General features: G+C 36.3%; 1 protein-coding gene across 6 annotated transcripts in view; it reads left to right on the forward strand.

Moving 5' to 3' along the window:
- Positions 1-27,278, forward strand: part of DAAM (disheveled-associated activator of morphogenesis-like protein) — a 267,323-nt gene that overhangs the window by 171,542 nt on the left and 68,503 nt on the right. The window contains exon 1 of one of the 6 annotated variants that reach the window (XM_067781302.1): positions 7,625-7,696. The exons of 4 other annotated variants lie outside the window; for them this stretch is intronic. In XM_067781302.1, coding sequence (XP_067637403.1) covers positions 7,694-7,696 — 3 coding nt within the window. In that variant the 5' untranslated portion in view covers positions 7,625-7,693. Of the gene's footprint in view, positions 1-7,624; positions 7,697-14,066; positions 14,090-27,278 lie in introns of those variants that run through there. One more of the 6 variants, XM_067781301.1, reaches the window with a different exon arrangement.

A 27,278-nucleotide genomic window follows, 5' to 3' on the forward strand; every position in this document is an offset into this window, starting at 1 on the left:
CATTTGTACAAATTTTGGGCATGATTTGCTAGAAGCTGGGTGATCACCAGAGCAGTTGGCGCATTGAGAGCGGGTACATGCTGTCGGATTGTGCGCAATTATCGCAAGTAGGAGTTTTTTTGCATCGCTTGATTGTGTGACCAAGAAGCTGGCAATTTTTGCATCTCATTGGATTTGCGTAGTATGGCCTTACCTTGGTAGTATACCAAGAGACTTCAATCTTCTCAGGTAAATGGTACATATCGAAAGTGAGTAGCACTACGCCACTGGGAACTTGTTTGTTATTGACGTTCTTAGTAAATTTATAAATTGACACTACACCCTGTTCTCTCAAATTATCAACAATTTCATTGTCTGGTACTTCGTTAAGGCATGGGGCGAAAATTGTGCCTTTTGAATTGTTAAGGTTATTATGTAATTCGATCTTAACTTCACAAATTCCAAATAGCTTTTTTGTTGTTAAGAACTTTTGGGCGATTTGTTCGTCTTTTACAAATAAAAGAAGATTACCATCTCTGAGTTCAGAAATATTGAGGATTTCAGAACTTACGCCTTTTAGGGCTTTATGCACGGCGAAGCATGAATATTTATTTAATGGCTTATCTGAATTCACTGCACTTACCACCAAATACTTCGGGTTTTGTTGTTTTTTCTTGGGTTGTAAGGGTGGATAAGAATCAATGTCATTTAGACATAGAGGTTGGGGGTTTTGTATTTTTTTCGCTTAGATTTGGGGCTTGAGGATAACAGAGCGAACCTGTTATCCCCAAGAGGGGGTCCCAGCTGGGACATTGCTTTCAAAGTTTAAAGTTTTAATTTGTATGCACTTGCTTGCACCTGCTTAATTGAAGGAAGTTCTTTCGCACGTTTTTTAGTTAACCTATAAACGAAGAAGGTGTAAAGGAGAGTACAAGAAAATTCACTGAGCGCACTTTAGACACAACCGTTCACGATGAATATCAGTCGATGACTGCCCCAACATAATATATCTCACAGGGATTCTTAACATTTGTGCGACAGCCGTGCGTAGTGTTTATTCATTGCTGTCTCGCTAACGACTGGACGATGGAGAGTCAGAACATGTGTGAAGCAAGTCTGGCTCAATTGAGCTATGATGCGCCGATCACTAGTTTACATATACATATGTGTGGTTACTTACTTTGTTGTTGTTGTGCATTTATTTACTTGCAGCATAGTGATGTATATAACTACTAATAAGCGCCACAATATTGTTCAATAATTTGAATTCTAGTTACCAGGTGCATATTAATCGGCTTAAATCAATTGAAGACAATTCCAACTTGTCTCCTTAAGAGGTTTTCAATTCCTTACATATAATCTGACACCTTATACTAATCGCCTGATACTTATTACACGTCCACACTTGCTAGTAATTGAGAAATGCTTGGAATAAATTTTCGATCAGATTACTAAATGGTCGGTCTCTAGCTAATTCCCGCGAAGCGAAGTAAACTTTCACATTTGAATTTAATGAGCCAGTACGCTGTTAAAGATGGTTTTCCAGGGACTCAAAAGATCTCAAAAGATACAGCCTGGATTCAAAGACGCTGCGTCGATTCTGGGCACATCGATTTGACAGCTTGCAGTCTATCAAAATCAAATCGACGTTACTTCTAATCGGGAAGGTGATCGCCTTATATATCGTGGAATTTATGTTTATTTTCGAGTTATCTGCAGCGACCAGGTGGTTGGAAAAGAAGTCACTTGGTAAGACATAGATTCCTCTCAGAAAAAAATAAGCAAACCAATTGAGTTGATCATACCACCAGCAGTGTAAGATCAATATTCTGATGGTTCAGAGTGACAGATATGGCAGAAATTATTAGATATGGTAATGACAGCCCTGGAAAATGTGCAACTAGTCTAGAATGAATTCGGGTTGAGTGTCAAAGGAGTATGCGACCATAGCCAGTTCTGATCTATTTATATGGGTTGGAGTGGTCCCTTCTGATTGAGCATGTCCTATGGAGAGACCAATTGTAACTGTTTATGCCTGAATGGGTAGTGTCGGACTAGCCTCTTTATACACCTACGGGTACTGTCGGACAGATCTTTTCTGTACTGTTCGAAACTTCCTCTTTGTACCTTTTTGGGTACTGTTCGACACGCCCTCTTTTTACCCCCACGGGTACTGTGGAACAGATCTTTTCTGTACTGTTCGACACTTCCTCTTTGTACCCCTATGGTAAGTGTCCTATAGGCCCCTTTTGAATCCATCCGGATAGTGTCGGACATATTCTTTTCGTGCCCCTACAGACAGAGTCACACAAGTCTATTTTGTTCACACATGGGTACTGTCGGTCAAGTCCTCTTTCTACCCGTACGGAATTTCTTCATCATCATCATCATCTTCCTCAACTCCTATTGGGTGCAGTTCTTGTTATATTATTCCACGTGTATTCTGCGCCAAGTTTTCGCAGGTGCACCAAGTTGTCGGCTTCCTTGTGGATTCCATCGTAGTGCTTGTCTGGCTATATTTACTGGATGTCTTCTGAGAGTGTGACCAATCCACGACCACTTACGCTTGGTTATTTCTGTGGCAGCCTTAGGTTGATTTGTTCTAGACCATAAGTCGTCATTTGAGATTCTTTCCGGCCATCTAATTTTCAGGATTTGGCGCAGACATTTATTAACAAAAACGGAATTTCTTACGGATTTTGTAATTTTTTAAATTTTAATACAATATTCTTAAGTTTTTTTTCGTACTGGTGTTGTAGAATAATAACAAAATAATTTAAAAAAAAATGTTTAAGTTAAAAGGTTTTATTGAAAACATTACTTACATGAAGTAATAAAAATACTAAAAGCTAGAAAATAAAAGCGTTTAGCGCGTGCAATTTCTAAAAATGTGAGGCGCAGCATAACCTGTTTAAGTTTCAGTTTGTCTTACTTATGACTATCAATAGAAATTTGACGCGTCCAACGCTTTTAATTATCTGATGAACACCCTAGATTGATGAGGAGTGTGATGACTAGTACCTTTGCCCTACCTAATTATTTTCTAGCTTTTAGCATTTTTATTACTTCATGTAAATATTGTTTTCAATAAAACCGTTTAACTTAAAATTTTTTTTTATTATTTTTTTTTTTCAAATTTTAATCTTCATTTAGTTCATTTAGTGACTCATCATTACAAGGACTCTTTCCTGAAAATTTGTTACAATCTAAGTCCTCAATACATAATCCTTGCAAAGACTTTACTCGACTCTGCGCCACGTATGCTTTTCCCTCCTCCAACTCCAAAATATTTTGATGTCACTTCTACCGGACTGTATTGTAACGAATCCAGTGCAATTCCGCTTATTTGCAACCTTCTACTAACGTTCGAATCACTAAACTGTTGAATAAATAACTCCACTATTCAATAATGCATCCTTTATTAAAGTACTTCACAATAACACATCTATTGCTCAACAGATAACGTGCTTAAATCAAACTGAATCGTCGTGCCTCAGCTGGTGCTGCTTTCACACTTTTTGGTTTCCTCGTTGACATATTTCTAAGCCTTTCTATTTCTAGAATTTGCTACTTGTTTACCAGCTATAACATAACTACAGATGCACGTTATAGCTTCTCATATGCGCGTGTATATATGAGTGATACTCCCACAGATGATTGCCTACTTTTGGGAGTATCTCAGATATATGCAGGTGTTTGTGCTCTTCGCTGCTTGTATGGACATATGCATAGACATAATGATTGACTTGTTGATGTGCATACAAGTCACTACTTAGTATTGGCTTAGAGATGATAATATCCCTTAGCGTTGCTTATATTCGTCACAGTATGTAATATTTGTTCCAAATATGAGCCAAATCGGACATCATAGGTCGCTTTCTATACATGTATGTATTATGTGTTCCAAATATGGACCAAATCAGACCACAAATACGAAAATTTTGAATATCTCGATCCTTGCTCCACCTAGCGGCGATTTTTTCACAGGCCGTTTTCTATTCATGTGTGTAATATGTGTTCCAACTATGAGCCAAATCGAACCACAAATACGATTTTTTTAATATCTCGATCTTTGCGCCACCTTGCGGCGATTTTTTTTAATGTCGATTTCTATTCATGTGTGTAATATGTGTTACAAATATGAGCCTAATCGGACCACAAATACGAAGTTTTGAAATATTTCGATCCATGCACCACCTATCGGAGTTTTTTTTTCATATTATTGCATTGTCATCGGGTTCTGAACTATATTTCAAGTTTCAAGCTTGTAGCTTATCGGGAAGTTACTTAAATTTTAATTACAAAATTCGTTCACAACGACCGTGCAGCCGACCTGTCAAGTCAAGCTAAATAAAACCAATTAAAAACAGAACACGATAATGGACCATATGTACCTAGTATTTTAGGTTTGGTATGGAGCTCCGAATTTTTATACTCAGCGTGCTTTGCACACAGAGTATATTAACTTTGATTGGATAACGGTTGGTTGTACAGGTAAAGGAATCGAGATATATATAGACTTCCATATATCAAAATCATCAGTATCGAAAAAAAATTTGATTGAGCCATGTCCGTCCGTCCGTCCGTCTGTCCGTCAATACGATAACTTGAGTAAATTTTGAGGTATCTTTATGAAATTTGGTATACAGGTTCCTGGGCACTCATCTCATATCGCTATTTAAAATGAACGATATCGGACTATAACCACTCCCACTTTTTTGATATCGAGAATTCAAAAACCGAAAAAGTGCGAAAATTCATTACCAAAGACGGATAAAGCGATGAAACTTGGTAGGTGGGTTGACCTTATGACGCAGAATAGAAAACTAGAAAAATTTTGGACAATGGGCGTGGCACCGCCAACTTTTAAAAGAAGGTAATTTAAAAGTTTTGAAAGCTGTAATTTGGCAGTCGTTGAAGATATCATGATGAAATTTGGCAGGAACGTTACTCCTATAAATAAAAATTAGCAAAATCGGATGAAGAACACGCCCACTTTAAAAAAAAAAATTTTTTTTTAAGTCAAATGTTAACAAAAAATTTTATATCTTTACAGTATATAAGTAGGTTATGTCAACATTCAACTCCAGTAATGATATGGTGCAACAAAATACAAAAAAAAAAGGAAATTCCAAAATGGGCGTGGCTCCACCCTTTTTCATTTAATTTGTCTAGGATACTTTTAATGCCATAAGTCGAACAAAAATTAACCAATCCTTGTGAAATTTGGCAGGGGCTTAAACTCTAAGACGATAACTGTTCTCCGTGAAAAAGGGCGAAATCGGTTGAAACCACGCCCAGTTTTTATACACAGTCGACCGTCTGTCCTTCCGCTCGGCCGTTAACACGATAACTTGAGCAAAAATCGATATATCTTTACTAAACTCAGTTCACGTACTTATCTGAACTCACTTTTTATTGGTATAAAAAATCCGAATATGACCACGCCCACTTCTTCGATATCGAAAATTACGAAAAATTAAAAAAATGCCATAATTCTATACCAAATACGAAAAAAGGGATGAAACATGGTAATTGGATTGGTTTATTGACGTAAAATATAACTTTAGAAAAAAACTTTGTAAAATGGGTGTAACACCTACCATATTAAGTAGAAGAAAATGAAAAATTTCTGCAGGGCGAAATCAAAAGCCCTTGGAATCTTGGTAGGAATACTGTTTGTGGTTTTACATATATAAATAAATTAGCGGTACCCGACAGATGATGTTCTGGTTCACCCTGGTCCACATTTTGGTCGATATCTCGAAAACGCCTTCACATATACAACTAAGGGCCACTTCCTTTTAAAACCCTCATTAATACCTTTAATTTGATACCCATATCGCACAAACACATTATATAGTCACCCCTGGTCCACCTTTAGGGGGATATCTCAAAAAAGCGTCAACCTATAGAACTAATACCCACTTTCTTTTACAATACTCATTAACACCTTTCATTTGAGTGCCATATCCTACAGACACATTCCAGAGTCACCCCACCTTTATGCCGATATCACGAAAAGGCGTCCACCTATAGAACTAAGGCAGAGTGCCTTTTAAGATACTCACTAACACCTTTCATTTGATACCCATATCGTACAAACGCATTCTAGAGCAAGCCCTTGTCCACCTTTATGCGGATATCCCGAAATAATGTCCACCTATACTCTCCCTTTTAAAATACTCCGTAATACCTTCCATTTGCTACCCATGTTATACAAATACATTCCAGGGTTATCCTAGGTTCATTTTCCTACATGGTGATTTTCCCTTATTTTGTATCCAAAGCTCTCAGCTGAGTATGTAATGTTCGGTTACACCCGAACTTAGCCTTCTTTACTTGTTCTTAATCATTTTATTTTATTCATTTCGTTGCTTTTTATTGTTTTTTTTTTTTGCAATTGGCTACGTAAATTTCAAACTGCCTGATGCCAAATATACCCAAAAGGGACTATAGGGGATCAGTTATACCCCATTGTGCTCAAAAGAGTTCAATCGCAGACCGCTCTCTTTATGGATATATCGCACGATTTTTTTCAGGGAACATAATCGAACTTTTTTCATAACCCCTTTATGTAAGTATGTATATAAGATAAACTTACAAAATTTCTGAAAACATTCGCACCGGCAACTGTAGGAAAATTAAAACCACAATTTTACTTGGCTTAAGACATTTGAAACCGCCAAAACCGCAACAAAAATATAGAAATATATGAACATATGTAATATATTTTCATTAATTTTTTTGCATCATATAGGCATATAAATTGGATAGCTATTTAAAAAATGTCTATGTCTCAATATTCATACTTTTTTAACTTTCGCACATTAGCGTTGACATAAAATATGAGATCGCTTGCGTTCGACTCAAAACAATGCGGAACAAATTCAATAGACATATAAACATACATACATACATTCATATGCTCCACAACAAAGCTTTACTTATGTGTATATGTAATCATTAATGCTTTTGCTGCAAAAATCCAACAAATTATTAGACGCTGTAACGAGCGTTAGTCGCGCTTAACTCACCGGCTATTAGGCAACGCGCGCGCATTTTTGCATTGTCTGAGCTTTGTTGTGCAGAAATTAGTTTTAATTTTTTTTATTGGACAAAGTGCTATATAAGGCAGCAAACTATTTTGCTATATACATATATAAGTATAAAATTATATAAATGTGCATAAAGTGTTTGTTGGCATGTCAAATTGCTGCAGCATAAATGATTGAAATTAGTCGCCATTCTTTGTCTATTTTTGTCTCATTTTTACAATTTTGATTTTATTTTTTTTCATTAACATTCAAAAATATTTTAACTTCGTGGTGGCTGTTAAATGTTGGCACATTAGCGCAGCACCACGACACTGTGTCACCTTTTGTGGCTTGCATTTGCCTTTGCTGGCACCTTTAACCTGCATTCTATAAACGGTGATATGCGCCATGGCGTATGAGTAACTTTGCTTTGGATATTTTGCTTTTAGTGTGTCACACATTCACTCTGCTCGTATCATAGTAGTAGTGTTGCTATGTTAGTGTGTTATAAATATATTTAAATGCACAATCAAGTGCACTGACATATTTACTTTGTAATTATAAAAATTTATGTGCAAAATGTTTAAAAAGTTCTTTATAGCTGCTGCTTGAATATTTTTATCTATTTTATACTGCGCTGCAACTGGTATTTTTTATAGTTTACTGTGTGATTAAAAATGGTAAGTGGTGGTTTGCTAAAGCCATTTTATTTATTTTTTTTTTCTGTTATTTAGAAGCATTTATTATGCAATTTAAAAATCGATTTGCATACAAAATCTTTAGTAAAGGAAAAAATGTATTTTAAACAAAGCAACTTATATGGCGCCTATTTTTTTGCTGGTGAATATTTGTAACGACATTTTCAATGCTACACTGAAAGAAAAATACTGGTAAAATCAACGGAAATACGGGGTAATTCAACCGAAATTTCTGTCAATTTTTATCCATCGCAACAAGATGTTGAATCAACTGCGGACAAATCGTTGATTCGTAATTGACCGTTTTAGTAGTCAAATGAACAAAAAAAGTTGTTGCGACAGCTTTGTACGAAAGTACCTATGTTGCGGCATTTGCAAGGCAGATGAGTTTTCATTGAGATCTTTTCATGGCAGAAATACACTAGGAGTGCTTACCGAACAGTGCCGAGGGGCGACCCCGCTTAGAAAATTTTCTTCTAATTTAAAAACCTTATTTCTAAAATTTTTATGTTGCTTTGCCCAGGGTCTTCAGTGTGGTAGGCGGAGCACGCTACCGTCACACCACGGCGGCTGCCATATACATACGTAAATATGTGCATACATATAGTACACAGCATACATAAGTACAAAGTAGAGAACGCAGTGAGCGTAAAATTCTTTTTGAAATTTGCTCATGTATTGACTGTTGATCGCCGTTGAAATGACAAGTGAGATCAGATGTGTTAACAAGAAAATAAGTTAGATTGATTTACAGAATTTTGTTAACTTAAGAACGACAATTTATCTTCTGTTGAAATGACTAAACTAATTTGTTCGCTTGACAAAGAACTCGGTCGAATTAACCATAATTCGATCAATTTCACCGAATCTCCGTTAAGTCAAGAACAACAGAACCGATTTGTTGGTTTTACTAGCACCATCTCTTTCAGTGTAGAAAAGAATGGAAGAATAACGCTAAAACATGCTTTGCATGCAAAACTCTTCGTTTTTCTTGCGATTCCGATATTTACGAAATCTTATTTGCAAATACCGAGATTATGGGAGTAGCACTACGATTTATTTACTAGCGCCAAAGATGATCAATTCTTCGCTTCCCCCCAACAGTTTTTTTTTTCTACACAAAGGATACCCTCCCCTTTAATTTGTTGCCACATTCCGGTTACGGTCGGAACACTTTCTGCATTGCAGTTTTTTATCCATTAAGATAGCATATCCGTTGGAAGGATTTGCTTCCACTACTTAAGTACCTCGAGTGCTCCAAAGCCCATCCATTTTTTCGAAACCATCCAGCATTCCGAGGCCCACATCAGGACAATAAGGTGAAACCCTTAAGCGTCCTTTTCTCCTCGAGTGAAGACTTTACCTCTCAACTGCGAATTCCTTCAGAGTTCTGATTTTATACTTGTCATCAGATAAATTGGTATAAAGATTTCTTATTCGTCAAAGTACTTTTCCTTGTTATTCTTCACCCAAATACAAATTTTCTTTGCCTTAATAGATCAGTTAGAGAATAAGTCGGAGAAGATAAAACTTACGCCCTTTTGATGATTTCAAAACATTAGCAATTGCTTTCTAAAATAAGCAAAGACGGGATTGAAGCAAACTTGGCGTCTTCCTTTTCGCGGGTTTATGAGCTGGGGTCCTATTACATACATCCACAGTGATGTTGCATAATGAGTGAGAAATATACTTACACAGTTCGGTTACATAAATCTGTCGAAGATTGCTCTCTGTGAATTAGCTAATGTGGGAGCCGAGTAAAGTTGGAGAGAGGTCTCATGAGCAGATTCTCCACGGAAACTTTTCATTGTGGCATGTTCGTATCTTAATTGCCAAAATTTCCATTTTTCAAGTCTTTATTCCGACATTATATCTTTTTAGTTTCATATTTTTTGTTCGTGAGACAGCCAAAAAGCATGATGTATCTTTGTATGATGATACCTCGTACATATATTGCCATATGACTAGCGGAGAAGGCATAACGCTTTGGGAGATGTTACTTCGTAGAATCTGACTTTAACAACTGTAGGTTCAAATACAAAAAAGCTTGGAGTGTTCGAGACAAAAGTTCCCCGCAATATTTATGGTTCTGTAAGATGACTCTATCCAGATATGAAGATAGTCCAACTAGTAAAAGCCTAAGGGCTTCGCTGGCTTGGACATAATATGCGAATGGATGACACTACCCCAAAGAAATTATTTTTATCGACATCTGCTTTGGAAGTAGAGGTGTCCCCAAGGCCTTCAGGTATGTCCTTAGCGCTACAACAACGACAACGACAACAACAACAGGTGCTCACCTTAGTGCTAGGTCGTCAAGCATGGTTTCGAAAACACTGCGGATTCAGGCAGTGAAAAAGCTTAGAATGTTTTCGAGGCAGGAGATGCGTAAGATGTGACAAAGTAAGTGGCTCTAACTGCAATCAGGCTTGAAAGATAAGATGCTAGTACAGCTTACACGATTAACATACGGCAAAGGACTGAATTCATATCCGTAGTACTCGGCTAATTTTTCAGTGAGTATTGGTATTTGGTTGTAATATTAACAACAAATGGTGTGTTTTTTCTAGCTTATCATGAAAAGCATCTTTCCACATGTCGCCGACCTCATCTGTTGGCGCGGAGGCGTAGATGTATTTTATGATGAAGAATATAGCCATGGTGAACGGCAGTACTTGGCAATGAATTTTATTTCTGTGAAATCAATCGTCCCACATTTCCTTCTTCCTGTAATCTGTGTTATTTGTGGAAAGTCTCGTTTTTCCCTCTGCCATACCTCCTTCATAGCGCTTCTGTGCTTTTGTGAGGGCTCTGACACTTCAAATATATGTCCTTAATTATAGTCAAAGAAAGGCCACTGCAGTTTTTGAGTAAACGATCTCAAGCCTAGCACGCTATTTGGTTATAGGATGAGGAAATTTATATGACAATCCATGTTGAGCAGATGCAGAAAACCCTCCTTCAGTCGGCTATGGTTGTCTGTTTAAGAAAGCTGTTAAATAATACCTTTTAGCCGTTTCGTGCAAAACGTAACTGTATTCACTTGAGAAAATTCATTTAACCAATATATTTAAGGGAATAATTCGAAATATAGCATGTCGCATGTCGTAAATACTCAGCCTCATATTACGAAATGTAATATTCTACTTTAAAAATTTTATTTTTATTCTCATCTAATAACTTTATATTTGTTGAATTAAATGTTCACCAACACTGATTTAAAAGCAACAGGTGCAGCTCACAAGCCCTTTCGGCAAATCTGACACAAAATCAGTGGTTTTTTTTGCGAATATCATTGGTTTGATTTTCATTTATTCAATACCATTATTTTGTGTTTTTTTACTTATCTGTTTGTTTTATCATTTAATAACATCAAGCGCAGAATAATAAGAAGACCTCAATCCTTTTCCAATTGTTTTCCAAATAAAATCATTTTCTTAAGCACGCCTTATTTTTTTTTTTGTTTTCATTTAAGCGTGTGAATTGAAACAAAAACTTCCTGAGTGACTCAAGTCGAAGTTGCAATACTCAAGAAAATTTGTTGATATGCAGACATGATTGCTTATGGTATGGGGGAATCTTAAATGTAAGCGTATGTTGTAATATGCAATCGGAAGCGTAAGTGTAATCTTTTTAAGTCGTATACAATATGGGTTTGGGGGATATAGTTGCATAGCAAGTCAATGAAGGCGTGGTGTGGAATATTGGTATATTGTACGGAGTGGGACTATAGAACATGGAAGCGTAGGGGTAGTGTGTAGTACTGGTATCCCGAATGGAGTAAAACAAAATATATGAGTAAGTGTTATTAGTACGCCGTAGCATAATGTGGGAACAATATACGCGGTAGAGTAAATATGAACAAAATCAGACAGCAAATCAAAAAAAGGAATAGCAGTGAAAGGAAAATGGAAAGGAAAAAATAGGAAAAATACGGAAAAAAGAGCGGGAAAAGAAAGGAAAGGTTTGTAACAGATGTTTTATCAACGTGGTATAAACGTGTGATCGATTTGTTATCGAAATGTTATGAATATGCTTTCGATTACTAAGGCAACTAATGTGTTATAGATTTTTTATCGACGACTTAATCGTCCTTTATCGAAAAAATGCCGATTTCTTTTTGAAAAGTTATCGATTTCTTATCGAAAACCTGTCAATCTGTTATAGAATAGTTATCGAAAAAAACACTGATGTTTTATCGAAAATTTATCGATTTTTCAATTTATTTTGATATCGATTTGTCATCAAAAAAATACCGACTTCTTATCCAGAATTTATCGATTTGTTATCGAAAACCTGCGAATATGTATATCGAAAAAACACCGATGTGTTATCGAAATGTTAGAAATATGGTTTCGATAACTAAGGTAACTAATAAGTTATATATTTTTTATCGACGACTTATTCGTTTTTTATCGAAAAAATTCCGATTTCTTTTTGAAAATTTACCGATTGGTTATCGAAACCCTGTTAGTCTGTTATCGAAAAAACACCAAAGTGTTATCGAAATTTTATCGATTTTTTTTCGTCATTATAGATTTATTATTAAAAATGTGTCGATAATTTCCAAGAAGTTATCGATTAGCTATCAAAAAATTATCGTTATTAAAAAAATACCGAAATCTTATAGAAAATTCATCAATTTGGTATCGAAAACCTGTCAATTACTAAGGTTATAGGTTTTGTATCGACGACTTATTCGGTGGTTATCGAAAAAATACCATCTAAAGTTATCGATTTTCTTATGAAAACCTGTCAACATGTTATCGAAATGTTATCGATTTGTTATCGAAAAAACATCAATGTGTTATCGAAAATTTATCGATTTTTTTATCCTTATCGATTTATTATTGAAAATGTTTCGATAATTTGTCGAGAAGTTATCGATTTGCTACCCAGATGTTATCTTTATCAAAAAGACACCGACTTATCGAAAATTCATCCATTTGTTATCGAAAACCTGTCAATCTGTTATCCAAAATATCGATTTGTTACCGAGAGAACACCAATATGGTATCGAAAATTAATCGATTTATTATGGAAAATGTATCTATAATTTATCGAAACGTTATCGATACGTTATTAAAATTTATCGATAGTTTATCAAAAAAATACCGATTTCTTATCGAAAATGTATCGATTTGTCATCGTAAACTACCAATTTGTTCTAGAAAGGATCGACTTATTATCGAAAACAACGATATGTTATTGAAAATGTTTCGATTTATTCCAAATTGTATCATTTTATTATTGAAACGGTATCGAGAATTTATCGAAAATTTATCGATATATTATCGATTTTTTTATCGAAGGAACACCGATATGTTGTCGACAATTTATCAACTTTTTCAAAACAAAAATATATTGATTTTCTATCGAAAATTATTGAATTGTTCTCAAAAGTTTATCGATTTGTTATCGTAGTTTAATCAATTTCTTATCAGCGTGCTATCGATTTATAAGCCACGACTCGTCGGTTTGCTTTATATAGATACCGATAAAGTTATAATATGAAATGGTTGATGATAACTAACCGATAATTCGAAAAATATATATATATGCATCGAATTCAAGAGTTATTGGTACTCATGCCTTTTTCTTCAAAGCAAATCAAATCAAACTAAACGAAATATTAAAAATAAAACATTCAACCAGATATATTTAGCATACAGCAAATTAAGCATGTGAATTGGGTTGTTATTTGTTTTTTTTTTTTTTTTTGCTCCACTAATAATACATTTTCCCAATGTTCTAAGCGCTGTCAATTTGCACAACAATGAACGTTTAAGTAGGCGTGCGCAAACGGTTTGCCGATTTTCGCAAATGAAGACACTTATTTGAATGTCAACTAAGTAAATGAGTTCAAAATGCAAAGAAGTAATTTCAAATAAATCTACAATTTATGAATAACAAAAATAACTATAATTTTTATGAGCTAAGTAGCTTGAAATAATTATAGCGCAGACAAGCACGAAATTTAAGATTTTAATTTTTCAAAAGGGGAGTGGTAGCACAAAATTATAAAAAGTTTGAGTCTTATATACCTTTAGCATAACAACAACAACAAAAAAAATAATAATTGGCTTTTAATGAAAAGAATTTGCAAACTTCTATTTTAGTTACACAACGGTCCATATGACGTCATCTTCTAATTAGCTCCTTTGTGGGAACTCTTTTGAATAATAAAATTGAATTATTTGTGGTTATTTATAGCCAGCAGTCTTTTATTGTTCTTTTAAGCAAAAGTATTTTTATGTATTTTTTCTTTAATTATTATAATTAATCTATAATCTAATTAATTTTACTCTTTTTCATTGCAGGTAAGCAAAATCAGCGGCTAAGTTAACACTCAATGCAGCAATGATTCATTTAATGGTATGAAAATTATTATTATTTTTTTTTTATCATTGTAAACTTACTGGAAGCTTAAATTTATATTCTTGATTACTATTTCAAAAGACTTAAGAAACAAACCCATAAAAAGCTATGTGAAAAGTAAAAAAAAGTAAAAAGTATTGTGACGAGTATTAGTAGGGGGACTCATGTAACCGTATAAATGCCTTATAAAGTGTGTAAACGTATAAATTTATCTAGTTTACGCACGAGCTGTCAAATTTTGTATGAAAAATCATTTACACAATTTGTATAAATTTACGCGCACATTTCATTGTGTAAACGCGGTAAACTCAAAGGAATGCAACCTTGCAGACATTACAGACGTCATTTTCATCAAAAATATCCAACATCAGCAAGTAAAGGCGTTTTAGTTTTGATTTTTCACTTAATCTTGGTATTTTTTAATTTGTATAACAATCAAAAAAATTTTTTTGGAAATTATACAGCTGAAAAACAATCAAGTTTATCAAGAGTATTACTAGGTGCGTTCATATAACCGCGTGTGTAAATGGATATAATTTTACACCTTATAAGTTTATATGCTATCATGAGTCCCCCTAGTGACACTAAGTGATACTCACATCACTAGTCTGATGCTAAGTAAATGAAGTCACAACAACAATAAAGCAGACAGTCACTTGTATCTACATAAACGAATCAATCATTATGTCTACACATATGTAGGTACACGAAGCGGATAAGCAACGCACAACCACATGCATATATCTGAGATACTCTCGAAAGTATGCAATGAGAGAAGCTATAAAATCGTGCATCTTTAGTTACAGCTGAGTAATTTTATAGCTGATAACTAATTAGTAAATTCTGTAAATAGAAGCCCCTAGAAATATGTCAACGAGGAAACCGCACAGCATAAAAGCAGCGTCAGTGGAGGCACGACAATCAGTTTGATTTAAGACGCTATCTGGCGAGCAATAGTAGTGTTATTCTGAAGTACTTTAATAAAGGCCATTTTGCATTATTGAATATTGGAGTCATTTATTCAACAGTTTAGCGATAAGAACGTTAGTAGAAGGTTGCAAATAAGAAGAATTACAGTAAATTCGCTACAGTATTATTTCATTCAATTGAGACACTGTTGAAGTAGAAGAAATTTTATCAAAACATATGGATTTTAAAAAAAATAGGAATAACACTAAATTACGAATTGTACTAGGCTTAAACTAGCTAGCCACCCCTCATACAGGAGAAACCTCGTACAAAATATCTAAGAAACATTCTAGACAGTAAGTTGTCGTGGCATCCAACGTGGAGGACAGAGTAGAGAAGGCCTCGACGGCACTAGATGCATGTAAACGAATGCTGCGGTGTACATGTAGTCTATCGCCCTCCCTCTCTCTCATTGGACATTTATAGCGATTATGAAATATATATGATTGGTGGGCGGCGACACAAAAAAGAATGTACCTCATAAAATTAGAAGGGATATGCAGGCTATCAATTCGTAGTTTTACGCTGGCTCTGAAAACAAACGAGATGGCTGCACTGTTTGCCATTGTGGACATTTTGCCTGTAGACCTGGTGGCGAAAAACATAGCATTAACAAGACCCAATGCCTCGGGCAGCTTGAGCGCATAAAATACTGCCATAGTAGTAAAGCGTCATCAAATATTGGACGCACAGACTACCTAGTTACCTAGCTGCGCTTCGATGGATCTCTTAGAGTCGCGATAGAGGCGGAGCGTCAGCGAAGAAGCGTTCAAATGACAGATGAGTTGATAAATAGGGTCTGCGCAGTTCCAGAAATAAACAGATCCTACAAGCTGCCAGATCGTCGTAGTGTTTTTCCAGCGGATGTGGTAGCCATGACTGAAGCAGTGGAAACATTGGAGAGAAATAGCTTAAACTGCAGCCGCGTAATTTTTACATTGACAGCTAAGCAGCAATTAAGACTTTAATCTCTCATAGCAAAACATCTAAAAGGTTACACTCTAAAGCAATACACATCGATAAAGGAAGAAATGTACATTTTAATTGGGTCACTGTACATATGGAGATAGATGGACGGGTCTGAAAAGTGTCGCAGATCATGTGCAGCTCTTACAATTGAAAAAGGAGACTGTATGCTTATTAGACTGGGTCAATTTATTAACCGATATCGCGAAATTAATTTTTCGCTGGATTTGGGCTCAGGAAAAAAAGTTCCACTACGCATACCCAAAAAATAATTTTCGAGCCTGCAAAAAAAATGACGAAAGGGTAAATTTTTCGATCGAAACACTCCTCAAACCCAAAAATATTTGTTTCAAAAAACTGTTATCGGCAACGTTTTTACAACATTTTTTTGAAGAAAAAAAATACTTTTTGGGTTTTGGGGAGTGTTTTGGTTGAAAAATTTACCCTTTCGTCATTTTTTTTGCAGGCTCGAAAATTATTTTTTGGGTATGCGTAGTGGAACTTTTTTTGCTGAGCCTAAATCCTATCGAAAAATCGATGGCGCGATATCGGTTAACTTTCACCCATACAAATGGGCACAGGTTAATGCTCATGATCATAGCAGTAGCCTTAATTTACTGTCGCCGTTAACTGTTAATTCCGAAATAGAATATTATCCCAGCAAACTGCAGTTTGAAGGCGGTATTAACACTATCATTCCAAGTAGGAATGTTAGGAAGAAGGGCACGGTTCCAGCTAATAACCGTATCAATGACTACGAAATGGACTCAGATGTGGGGGCTGGAATGTTCTTGCATTACCAATATCATCGTATCGAGAACTTTTTCATGAAGTCAAGCCACTTCCTAGATATGCAAGTCTTCAAACCTTTATAAAACATCAAATCGTATGAAAACATTATATTTTCAAGAAAAAATACTGGCAAAAGCCCGACTTAAAACTTTTTATATATATTTGGGTTTCATTTTTCCCTTATATTTATTTATGAGTTCGTTTTCACAAAAAATCAACCTGCCATAATAAAAATACAATCTAAAATCTCAATCACCTTAGACAAATAATAAAATACCAAAAACCACAAAATGTATTGCACTCCGAATAAAAAAATTTTCCAAAGCTTTATTAAAGGGGCTTGTTTTTTTTCCAAACTCTCAATAAAACTCAAACCACTTCCAGCTAATCCAAAAACCTAATGCACGTTTTATTTATAAAAATAATTTTAACAATAAAAAACGTTATAAAAATAACTGAGCGAATGCTAACGAATTTGCAATCAAATTAAATTTATTATTCTTAAATTAAAACACTACAAAAGACTTACGGTGAAGTATAAAACTAGTAAATAACAACAAAATTATAAACATACAGCAGTAAATCAGTAAATCAGCAAAGTCAGCAAACAAGTGCTTTTAATGGATTGTGCCTTTGAAGAGATTGCAAGTTTTTGCTTTGTAGAAATGCGATAAAAGAAGTAAGGACGGGACTGTCTTCGAAGACTTCATACCATTCATGAAAGGAGCTGAGCTGCAATCTTATCCCATTCGTTGTAATATCCGAATGATCGGCTGTACAAGATATGTTATAAAAAGTGATAAAATGTACTATAAATAAAAAATAGATCTGTACTTTGTGTGAGGATACAAAGTTTCACGTTTCTTGTTATTTTAACAACGACGCATTCGTAAATTGTTGATGAAATTTGAAGCTTCTGACCGTTAAAATAGGGCAGAAATAACAAAGACCTCCTTATCCTAACAATCTGTTGTATGGTATATATGCTATATATACGTCCGATATCTATGACTTTTTGTCACAACAATAAATGCTATATACGTAAGCATTTGGTGAAATTTGAAGCTTCTAGCTGTTAAAATGGTGTAGGAACTGCGAAAAGTTTCTTATCTGGACAATCGGTTGTATGGGATATATGCTATATATATGACAGATCTCCATGATTTTTTCATTCAACCATATTTGATATATACCAAAGCATTTAGTGAAATTTGAAGCTTCTGTCAATATTGTGTAGAAATTGCGAAAGGTTTTTTGTCTGAGCAATCGGTTTTTTGGGATATATGCTATATATACGCCAGATCTCTATGACTTTTTGTCACAACAATAAATGCTATATACGTAAGCATTTGGAGAAATTTTAAGCTTTTGACTAATTAATAAAATGAGGGAAATATTATAAAAAAACCTCTTTTCCGAAAAATCGGTTGTATGGGGGATATGTGCTATAGTGGTACGCTTCGGTTGATTCCGACAAATGTCTAATCCGACATCAAAATATACCCACTGACAAAATTTCATCAAGATATCTCAAAAAGTGAAAGGCTAATTTGCATCCAAACAGACAGACGGATAGACGGATGGACGGACGGACAGACGGACATGGCTAAATCAACTCAGATCGCCATCCCGATCAATTCGGTATACTTATTGGTGGGTCTATCTCTTCTCCTCTAATGACTTCCAATTTTGGGGTTCGTGATAAACTTTATATATCATTAATTTTCATGAAAGGTATAAAAAATGAAAGTTGCAGCGTTAAGCGCAAATAGTTTAAGGAATTTGACATTTTATCAAATTGGCGCTTGAGGGTACGCTTACATATTCTGTATTACTCCATACTGTATGACAATATCACACACTGTGACTGCACTTACATGGACACGGCAAATGTCGACCATATTGGACATGCATGGCGATGGCATTATGCTACCGACTGTCTTACACCCAAAAATATTGGCTGTGACTTTCGATCAGGATATTCATTTTGGCGAGCCAGCAACCGCAATTATACCTAAAATCCCGTACCTGAGCCGTAACAAAATCCTCAAATATCTTGCCGGCAGCACTTGCGGTAAAGACAAAGAAGCGCTCATTACCACTTACAAAGCAATTGGCCGGCCGATTGCCCCGATATGGTCGCCAAGCCTAAAGGTCACTGGAAGAAAATACAGGCCTGCCAAATCACGGCTCTCAGAACCGCTACGAGCTTTCTTCTTATGTCCCCAGAACACCACCTACAAAATGAGGTGAGAGTATTCCCCATTAGGGAATGAAATGAAATGCTGAACAAACAGTTTCTGTTGAATACCCAGAAACCTGGGCATCCCAACAGACATCTGATTGATGAGGCTACACCTCCCAGGGGCTTAAGAGGTAATCTCCGTAAGCATTATGAGGATATATAGCACCTGTGAACACAGCCGTATGAAACCAAAAAGCGCAAGCAGGTCCTCAGTGATATCCACAAACAGGCGTCGGTCCTCTATGCTAGGAATTGCCCGACGAATCCAGTTCTTAAAGCAAAATACCCCGTCACTCTAGCTCAACTTCTATCTGGGTACTCTGTAACAGGTTAAACTCTTACCTATCCAGAATCAACTCGGAAATACAAAATGTATGTCCTACTTGCAATATGTCCCCACATGACACCAACCATCTCTTCAATTGCAATGGTCCACCCCTGTTGAAACTGCAAGTGTCCTTGGATTCCAGATCGCGCCTATTGGATGGGGCGAAGCACTCACTGCTACAACAACAACTGCACTTACATTCCGCATATGTATATCCCTGCCTATAGCATACCACTTACGTGTCCGCTTACAACTCACTTACACGTACGTGCTGCACTCACACAACTCGGCATATACACATACCAGTATCAGCACCGCTTCAACGCTTTCGCAAAATTTTGGCATACTTTTTAAATTCAAGAACAAAAAATTGCCAAGTGAATTTGTTTGTCGGTCATTTGTAAATCGCCTTAATTTGATTCATATGCCTTTTAACCGACCTCGATAAACATAATATTTCCATTCGCGCTTGTGCGTGTTTTACTAACATAGTTTTGTTTTTTTGTTGAAGGCAAGAATTATTAAGTAGCCACTGCACATAAAACACGCTTTTGAAATTGTTGCGCTCGCCAACTAATCAGTTCAATTTCCACTGCTTTGGCTTAGTTTTTTATACTCAGCGTGCTTTGCACACAGAGTATATTAACTTTGATTGGATAACGGATGGTTGTACAGGTATAAAGGAATCGAGATAGATATAAAATTCCATATATCAAATCATCAGTATCGAAAAAAATTTGATTGAGCCATGTCGGTCCGTTAACACGATAACTTGAGAAAATTTTGAAGTATCTTTATGAAATTTGGTATGTAGGTTCCTGGGAACTCATCCCAGATGGCTATTTAAAATGAACGATATCGAACTATAACCACGCCCACTTTTTCGATATCGAAAATTTCGAAAAACCGTAAAAGTGCGAGAATTCATTACCAAAGACGGATAAAGCGAAGAAACTTTTTAGGCGAGTTGAACTTGTGACGTAGAATAGAAAATTAGTAAAATTTTGGACAGTGGGCGTGGCACCGCCCACTTTTAAAAGGAGGTAATTTAAAAGTTTTGCAAGCTGTAATTTGGCAGTCGTTGAAGATGTCATGATGCAATTTGGCAGTAACGTTACTCCTATTACTATGTGTATGCTTAGTTAAAATTAGCAAAATCGGAGAACGAACACGCCCTATTTAAAAAAAAAATTTTAAGTCAAATTTTAACAAAAAATGTAATATCTTTACAGTATATAAGTAAATTATGTCAACATTCAACACCAGTAATGATATGGTGCAACAAAATACAAAAATAAAAGGAAATTTCAAAATGGGTGTGCCTCCGTCCTTTTTGATTAAATTTGTCTAAGATACTTTTAATGCCATAAGTCGAACAAAAATTTACCAATCCTTGTGAAATTTGGTAGGGGCATAGATTCTGTGACGATAACTGTTTTCTGTGAAAATGGGCCAAATCGGTTGAAGCCCGCCCAAGTTTTATACACAGTCGACCGTCTGTCCTTCCGCTCGGCCGTTAACACGATAACTTGAGCAAAAATCGATATATCTTTACTAAACTTAGTTCACGTACTTATCTGAACTCACTTTGTATTTAAAATGGCCGAAATCCGACTACGACCACGCCCACTTTTTAGATATCGAAAATAACGAAAAATAAAATGAAAAAATGCCATAATTCTATAAAAAAGGGATGAAACATGGTAATTGAATTGGTTTAAATAAAAAAAAAAGAATAAATGTAAGGCACGATAACCTCCGAAGAGATCTAAGGCCGAGCTTCTCTTCCAATTTGCGTCGTGCTCCTCTTGATTTTCCCTACAAATTGGCCGGACGGGACCTACATGTTTTATGCCGACTCCGAAGGGCATCTGCAAGGCAGATGAGTTTTCACTGAGAGCTTTTCATGGCAGAAATACACCCGGAGCGCTTGCCAAACACTGCTGAGGGGCGACCCCGCTTAGAAAAATTTTCTTCTAATTGAAAAACCTTATTTCTAAAATTTTGATGTTGCTTTGCCCGGGGTGTGAACCCAGGGCATACGGTGTAGCAGGCGGAGCACGCTACCATCAAACCACGGTGGCCGACATTGGATTGGTTTATTGACGCAAAATATAACTTTAGAAAAAAACGTTGTAAAATGGGTGTGACATCTACAATATTAAGTAGAAGAAAATGAAAAAGTTCTGCAGGGCGAAATCAAAAGCGCTTGGTATCTTGCCGGGAATGCTTTTCGTGGTATTACATATATAAATAAATTAGTGGTACCCGACAGATGATGTTCTGGGTCACCCTGGTCCACATTTTGGTCGATATCTCGAAAACGCCTTCACATATATAACTACCACCACTCCCTTTTAAAACCCTCATTAATACCTTTAGTTTCATACCCATATTGTACAAACAAATTCTAGAGTCGCCACTGGTCCACCTCTATGGCGATATCTCGAGAATGCGTCCACCTATAGAACCAAGGCCCACTCCCTTCTAAAATACTCATTAACACCTTTCATTTGATAGCCATATCGTACAACCAAATTCTAGAGTCAGCCCTGGTCCACCTTTATGGCGATATCCCTAAGTGGCGTCCACCTATAGAACTATGGCCCACTCCCTCTTAAAATACTCTTTAATACCTTCCATTTGATACACATGTCATACAAACACATTTCAGGGTTACCCTAGGTTCATTTTCCATCATGGTGATTTTCCCTTATTTTGTCTCCATAGCTCTCAGCTGAGTTTGTAATGTTCGGTTACACCCGAACTTAGCCTTCCTTACTTGTTTTTATTTGCCTTCTTTGCACTCTTTTTCCTTTCAGCAATTTTGTGTGCCATATTTGTGTTTGTATGGCATTGTATGTATGTATGTAAACTCATATACGCACATCGTCAACACACTCAATACTTGGATTTTTCATTTAACTATTTTAATTGAAAGTAATTCAATGTCTTCCACTTGACTTAAGGCTAAAATGTAAATGAAAGCAAAACGAGCTCTAATGAAAATGTTGTACGAGTATTTTAAAACAGGCCAGACGTGATTTTCTGGCATGCACTGAAGGCCCATATGTGGTTTCAGCATGTGTGTGTGACTCTTGGCTTTTATTTATTTTCTTCATTTTTGTAGTTGTACGCAAGTGACCAGTTCTAGCTTTTGGCATAATTTGCTGCTTCATTTATTTTTTTAGTTTTCTATTTCATATTTGTGTTAATGTTTTTCACCTGCTTAAGCGGCCATCGCAAATGCTTATTTCAATTTGCTACAAGCAAGGTCAGTTGTCAATCTGTTTTCGTTTCTTTTATTTTTATATTCTAATTTATTACCCTGCTTTGTGGAAGCCTTAAAAATTCACTGATGTAATGTCTTGCTATATAAAGTTATGTCTTCAGCAATGCCAACTTTAAGTCAATAAACTTATTAATTATTGGCGTAAGGCGATAGGAGTGAACATTGTCAGATATCTTGGTAACTGAGGAAAAAGAGAAAAATTTATTGAACTTTAGACTTACAACCAAGCTGAACTCCAGACGAAAGCGAAAGCTAATTGCCGCCGATAAGAAGCAGAGCAAAAAGCCTAGCAACAAAGCTCACCACTTTCAAGCGCAAGTGCATTGGGCTTTGTAGTGGGAGTCTTCGCTGTTTGTTACAGCAGCGAATAACCTATATGTCCCAGCAGCTCTACTGCTGGGCTACATTCCAAACATGTGGGCAAAGGTTAAAGCAGTATTCATAACAAAGCCAGAAAAACCCGAGCAACTGCTTTTTCAATTGTTTCCACTAGGGAATGCCCTGAAGGGGGTGTACTCTCTTCTCTCTTGTGTACCACAGTCATAGATGACCTCCTCCAGTTACTGAAATCTTCTGGATTTGACACGGAGGGGTACGCAGATGACTAAGTAATCTGCATCTTTAGGCTAAGCTTCAAGAAATTGATACCAACAGGATGCTCTCCCACTATTTTTCAGCCAGAAAGCCATGCAATTGAAGTTTACGGTAGATAATGTCTATGAAGACGCTTATCCTCAAGAAGTATTCTCATTAAGTCAGACAGCCCAACAACCTTGCGTGCCTTGTGGTTTTACACAATTACTTCTAAGCTAGTGGATCTGGGAGCCACGAACACGGCTTTTCTGGGCATCAGGGACATGAAGGTAAGGAACCGACAGATTACCTAGCCATACAGAGTGCTATGGCAGCATTTTATGGTCCAGAGCTCTTCTGTGGACTCACAAAGGCACACTATGAGAACAATAAGTAGCTGGGAAACAAAGCTGTTCAGACAACACTGGATTAAATGCACAGTGCTAAGACAGGCCAAATGTTTATACACCCAGCAACGAGAGTACAAGCCAAACTCATTAATCTAAGCAGACAGGATCTACAAACTCTCACTGGTTACTATACAGGAAACTGTAGTCTACGATATCTCCTTAGTAAGTCAAATATATCTGATACTTTTATGAGCAGGAGGATAAAACGATTACTTACGAGATATTGTGGCTACATTAATCTAATTCGGCAATAGGTGAACTGCAGTCTTCCGCAAAGTGTGCTGGATATAATCTTGCGAACGTTATGAAGCATTGAAGTTATTTGCAGGATCGCCTTTCTTGCGGATTGAACAGATCATGCTTGAGTTCAAATCATGAGGCATACACTTATTCGCTCTCATGATACAGAAATTTATTCCCCTATTTTCTGGCGTTTTATTTCCAAGCCAATCTTTTGTAGTCGAAGTCAGCTAGGATCTGCGTATCGGATTTGTCATCCTCCTAGTAAGCTAGTGATAAATAGAAGTGCTCCCGCAATAAGTGAGAGATGACATTTACCTAGGTTGCCAGTGACCAATATCATTCCGTGCTGAAATTTTTCTCTGTGGTGAAAATTTTTATCATCCACCGGGTGTTTGTGTGAAGATTTTCGTGCATTTTTCCTAGAATCTAGCATCTCTAGTACTTTGCATTCAGGCCTTTTAGCCTTACATTTCTTTATTTTATCTAAGCACTTAACACATGAAACAATTAATGACTTACGAAATATTCACGGCCTTATCAACTTTGATTGTACGCAAATTTATTGGTATAGCATAGTGACACCTACTATGATACGGCATTGCAAATATGCAATGACATTGGTTTTGCTGCCAATATTGTTTACTTATTTGTATGCGCGTGATTACCAACTTCCAATAATCAACTTCCAGTAGGCCAACAGCTCCAAGCCGGCAAACATTTTAAAATTGCCAATTGCATTAGCCATGAGCTTTTGCACGCATTTTGCGTTTGGTCATTAACATTCATATAATACTGATGGATTTTTTCCTTGGAACAAAAATTATAGTAGAAGTAAGTATGTGTAAGCGTATTAGGGTGGAACATATTTAAAAAAAACAAAGTGTGGGGTTTGCGCTTTTCATTGTTTTGTTGTCGCGTTGGTACTTTAAAGGTTGAAAACAATACCTACCAGAAAATTCCATGAAGGTCGAGCAAGCCTGCCTTTTGACTTGCAGCCCATAACTAGCCTATGCCCGTGTTTCATTCAGCACTAAGAAAATACAGCATCGAATTATTGCGATATTCCGTGATATGATGGAAAGATATACTGGATTTCTTAAAAAGATGGGGATTAATACTCCCCTGAAATACCTTTTTACGAAATTATCGTTAAATGATTGTAGTTGTTTCGAAAACAATTTCAAAATGATGCCCGAATAGCTTTGAACGCATTCTTGAAACGGTCCGAAATAGTTCGGAAATACCCTTAAAAGCCATCGTAAAACTATATGAAAACAATGCCGAAATAGTTACGCAATGGTTTTGGCGATATTATTACAAGGCAAGTTGAGAAGCTGATCGCAAATAGTCCCGCATTCAACCCGGCCCCAAAATGGTTTTTGGAAATCTTGAAGTGACCCTGAAAAGTTCCCTAAAATAATTCCAAAATGGTATCTAAATTTACCCAATGCAATTCAGATATAGTCGCAAAAAAATTCCTAAAACAATCCCAAAACTGTCGTTAAATTATCCTGAAGTTATCTACAGATAGACCTGAAATGAGTCCAGTCACATTCCCAACTAACTGAAATTCTCCCGAATAATTCGAAAATGGCCTCAATGTGATTCTCCAAGCGATCCGAAAATGATTCCGAAGTGGTACAAAAATTATCCCAAATAATCTCGTTGTGCGCCAAAAATAGCCCCGACAAGACCCGGGAAAGCCGTAAAATGATCTGGAAATAGCCGGAAAATTATTCAGAAATGGTCCCGGAATGATTCGAAAATTTTCGGGTAAGTAACCAGAAAACTGACTTCCAGAGGGAGAGAGGATGCCACCGTTCGACTTTCCATTATTGCTAGACCTGGATCTCTATGGTCCTTACACTAAACATAATTTTTCAAATAGAGAACAGAGTTATGACGATTAATAAAAGTGGTTCGGGGGCTAACACTCTCCCTTTCTTATAAAATATTGAGTCTACGTATGAAAGTTTTTAAAAGCAGAAGCCGACGCCACTGCCCATCTTTCTAAAATAGCTTAGAAATCTATCTACATGTCCCAGAAACCAAATATAATTGGTCTTGGACAAGTTCACGAAGAGTCATAGCAATTTTATGAGTTTGTTCCAGATCCTTCCACACTAACGCCCTTCTATAAAAAAGGGGCACAGGACCCCTTTTCCAAGTCATTAGTTTAGCCGCTCTGACGTGATTGAATCACAAAGACCTAATTGGACAGGACAAACTTCATTGTATTTCATAATTCTGCCTAAAAATGAGTCTCCCATGCAACTTCTTCAAAATTTGTCTTTGATTCAACTACTTCGTTCTAATGTAGATCATTGTGATTTGCATATAATCAAGTAATCAGTAATGGTAAATCATTTGACTGATGCAAATGCTTAGCGCGATTGAAAGATTCTAAATAGCTTCACAGCTTGTTAAAAGCCAACCATTGAATGAAATTACTAGGAAATCAGCGGTGAAAATATGTAACGGTATTTATAAATAATAAATCACCTTTGACAACCATCGCGAAGTACTTTCTGCTACATCTTCATTTCAGGGCTGCAGAGCTGGTAACCTAATCTGAGGTTGCGTCTCTCCATTTCAAGGCCAGTGTCTGGTTATGATGCAATTACGTAAACCCCAAAATAATAATGCACCCCCTGTCCTACCCACGCGAAGGTTCTTGCAAGTCACTAAGAAAGTAAGACCAAAATCTTCAAACCGTTGATGAGCAACATTTCCTTGCTTACATTTTTTATTGCTTAAAAATATATCGAAACAGGTACCACATTCCCTTCTTGAGCCAAAAAATCTTTAAGCTATTGAGGCCAATAAAGACCGATCAGCATGGATTTTGTTAAAAACCATACGTCTCTATACTCCAGTGTCAAAGTCACAGAATCGTAGTATTTGGCCTACCCAAAGTTCTCGTCAAGCTCAAAAGTGTCGTGTTTTTCAATGCTTTGACGAACCACGCTTAACTCTGGGATAAAATATTTGATACGTGGCGATACGTATGCTTCTTAGAAGCTCAGCAGTAAAGCATGAAGTGTACCGTCTACACACCAATCACTATTGAGAGGGAGCATTAGTGAAGCCGCGAAGATTCGCTGAGCGCACGGCATATACAACTGTCCAGAGAAACGACTGTAGGAGCACCGTATTGTAAGGAATTTTGCGGTATGCCTGATTATTATGCACCTTTTGCTAACGTTCGTCTCTCCAAACTGTCGAATAAACAACTTCAATATTCAGTATGGCAAAATGTTGTTTATTTACACTACTTTAGCATTATACTCTCATTTAGCCTTGTTCACATATTTCTCCTAAGTTCTAGGCTTTTCACGAACATGCCTTCTAGAACAGTTATATCTCAT

The sequence above is a fragment of the Eurosta solidaginis genome, chromosome 4, assembly GCF_040869045.1.
Source record: "Eurosta solidaginis isolate ZX-2024a chromosome 4, ASM4086904v1, whole genome shotgun sequence".
NCBI classification, from domain to species: domain Eukaryota; kingdom Metazoa; phylum Arthropoda; class Insecta; order Diptera; family Tephritidae; genus Eurosta; species Eurosta solidaginis.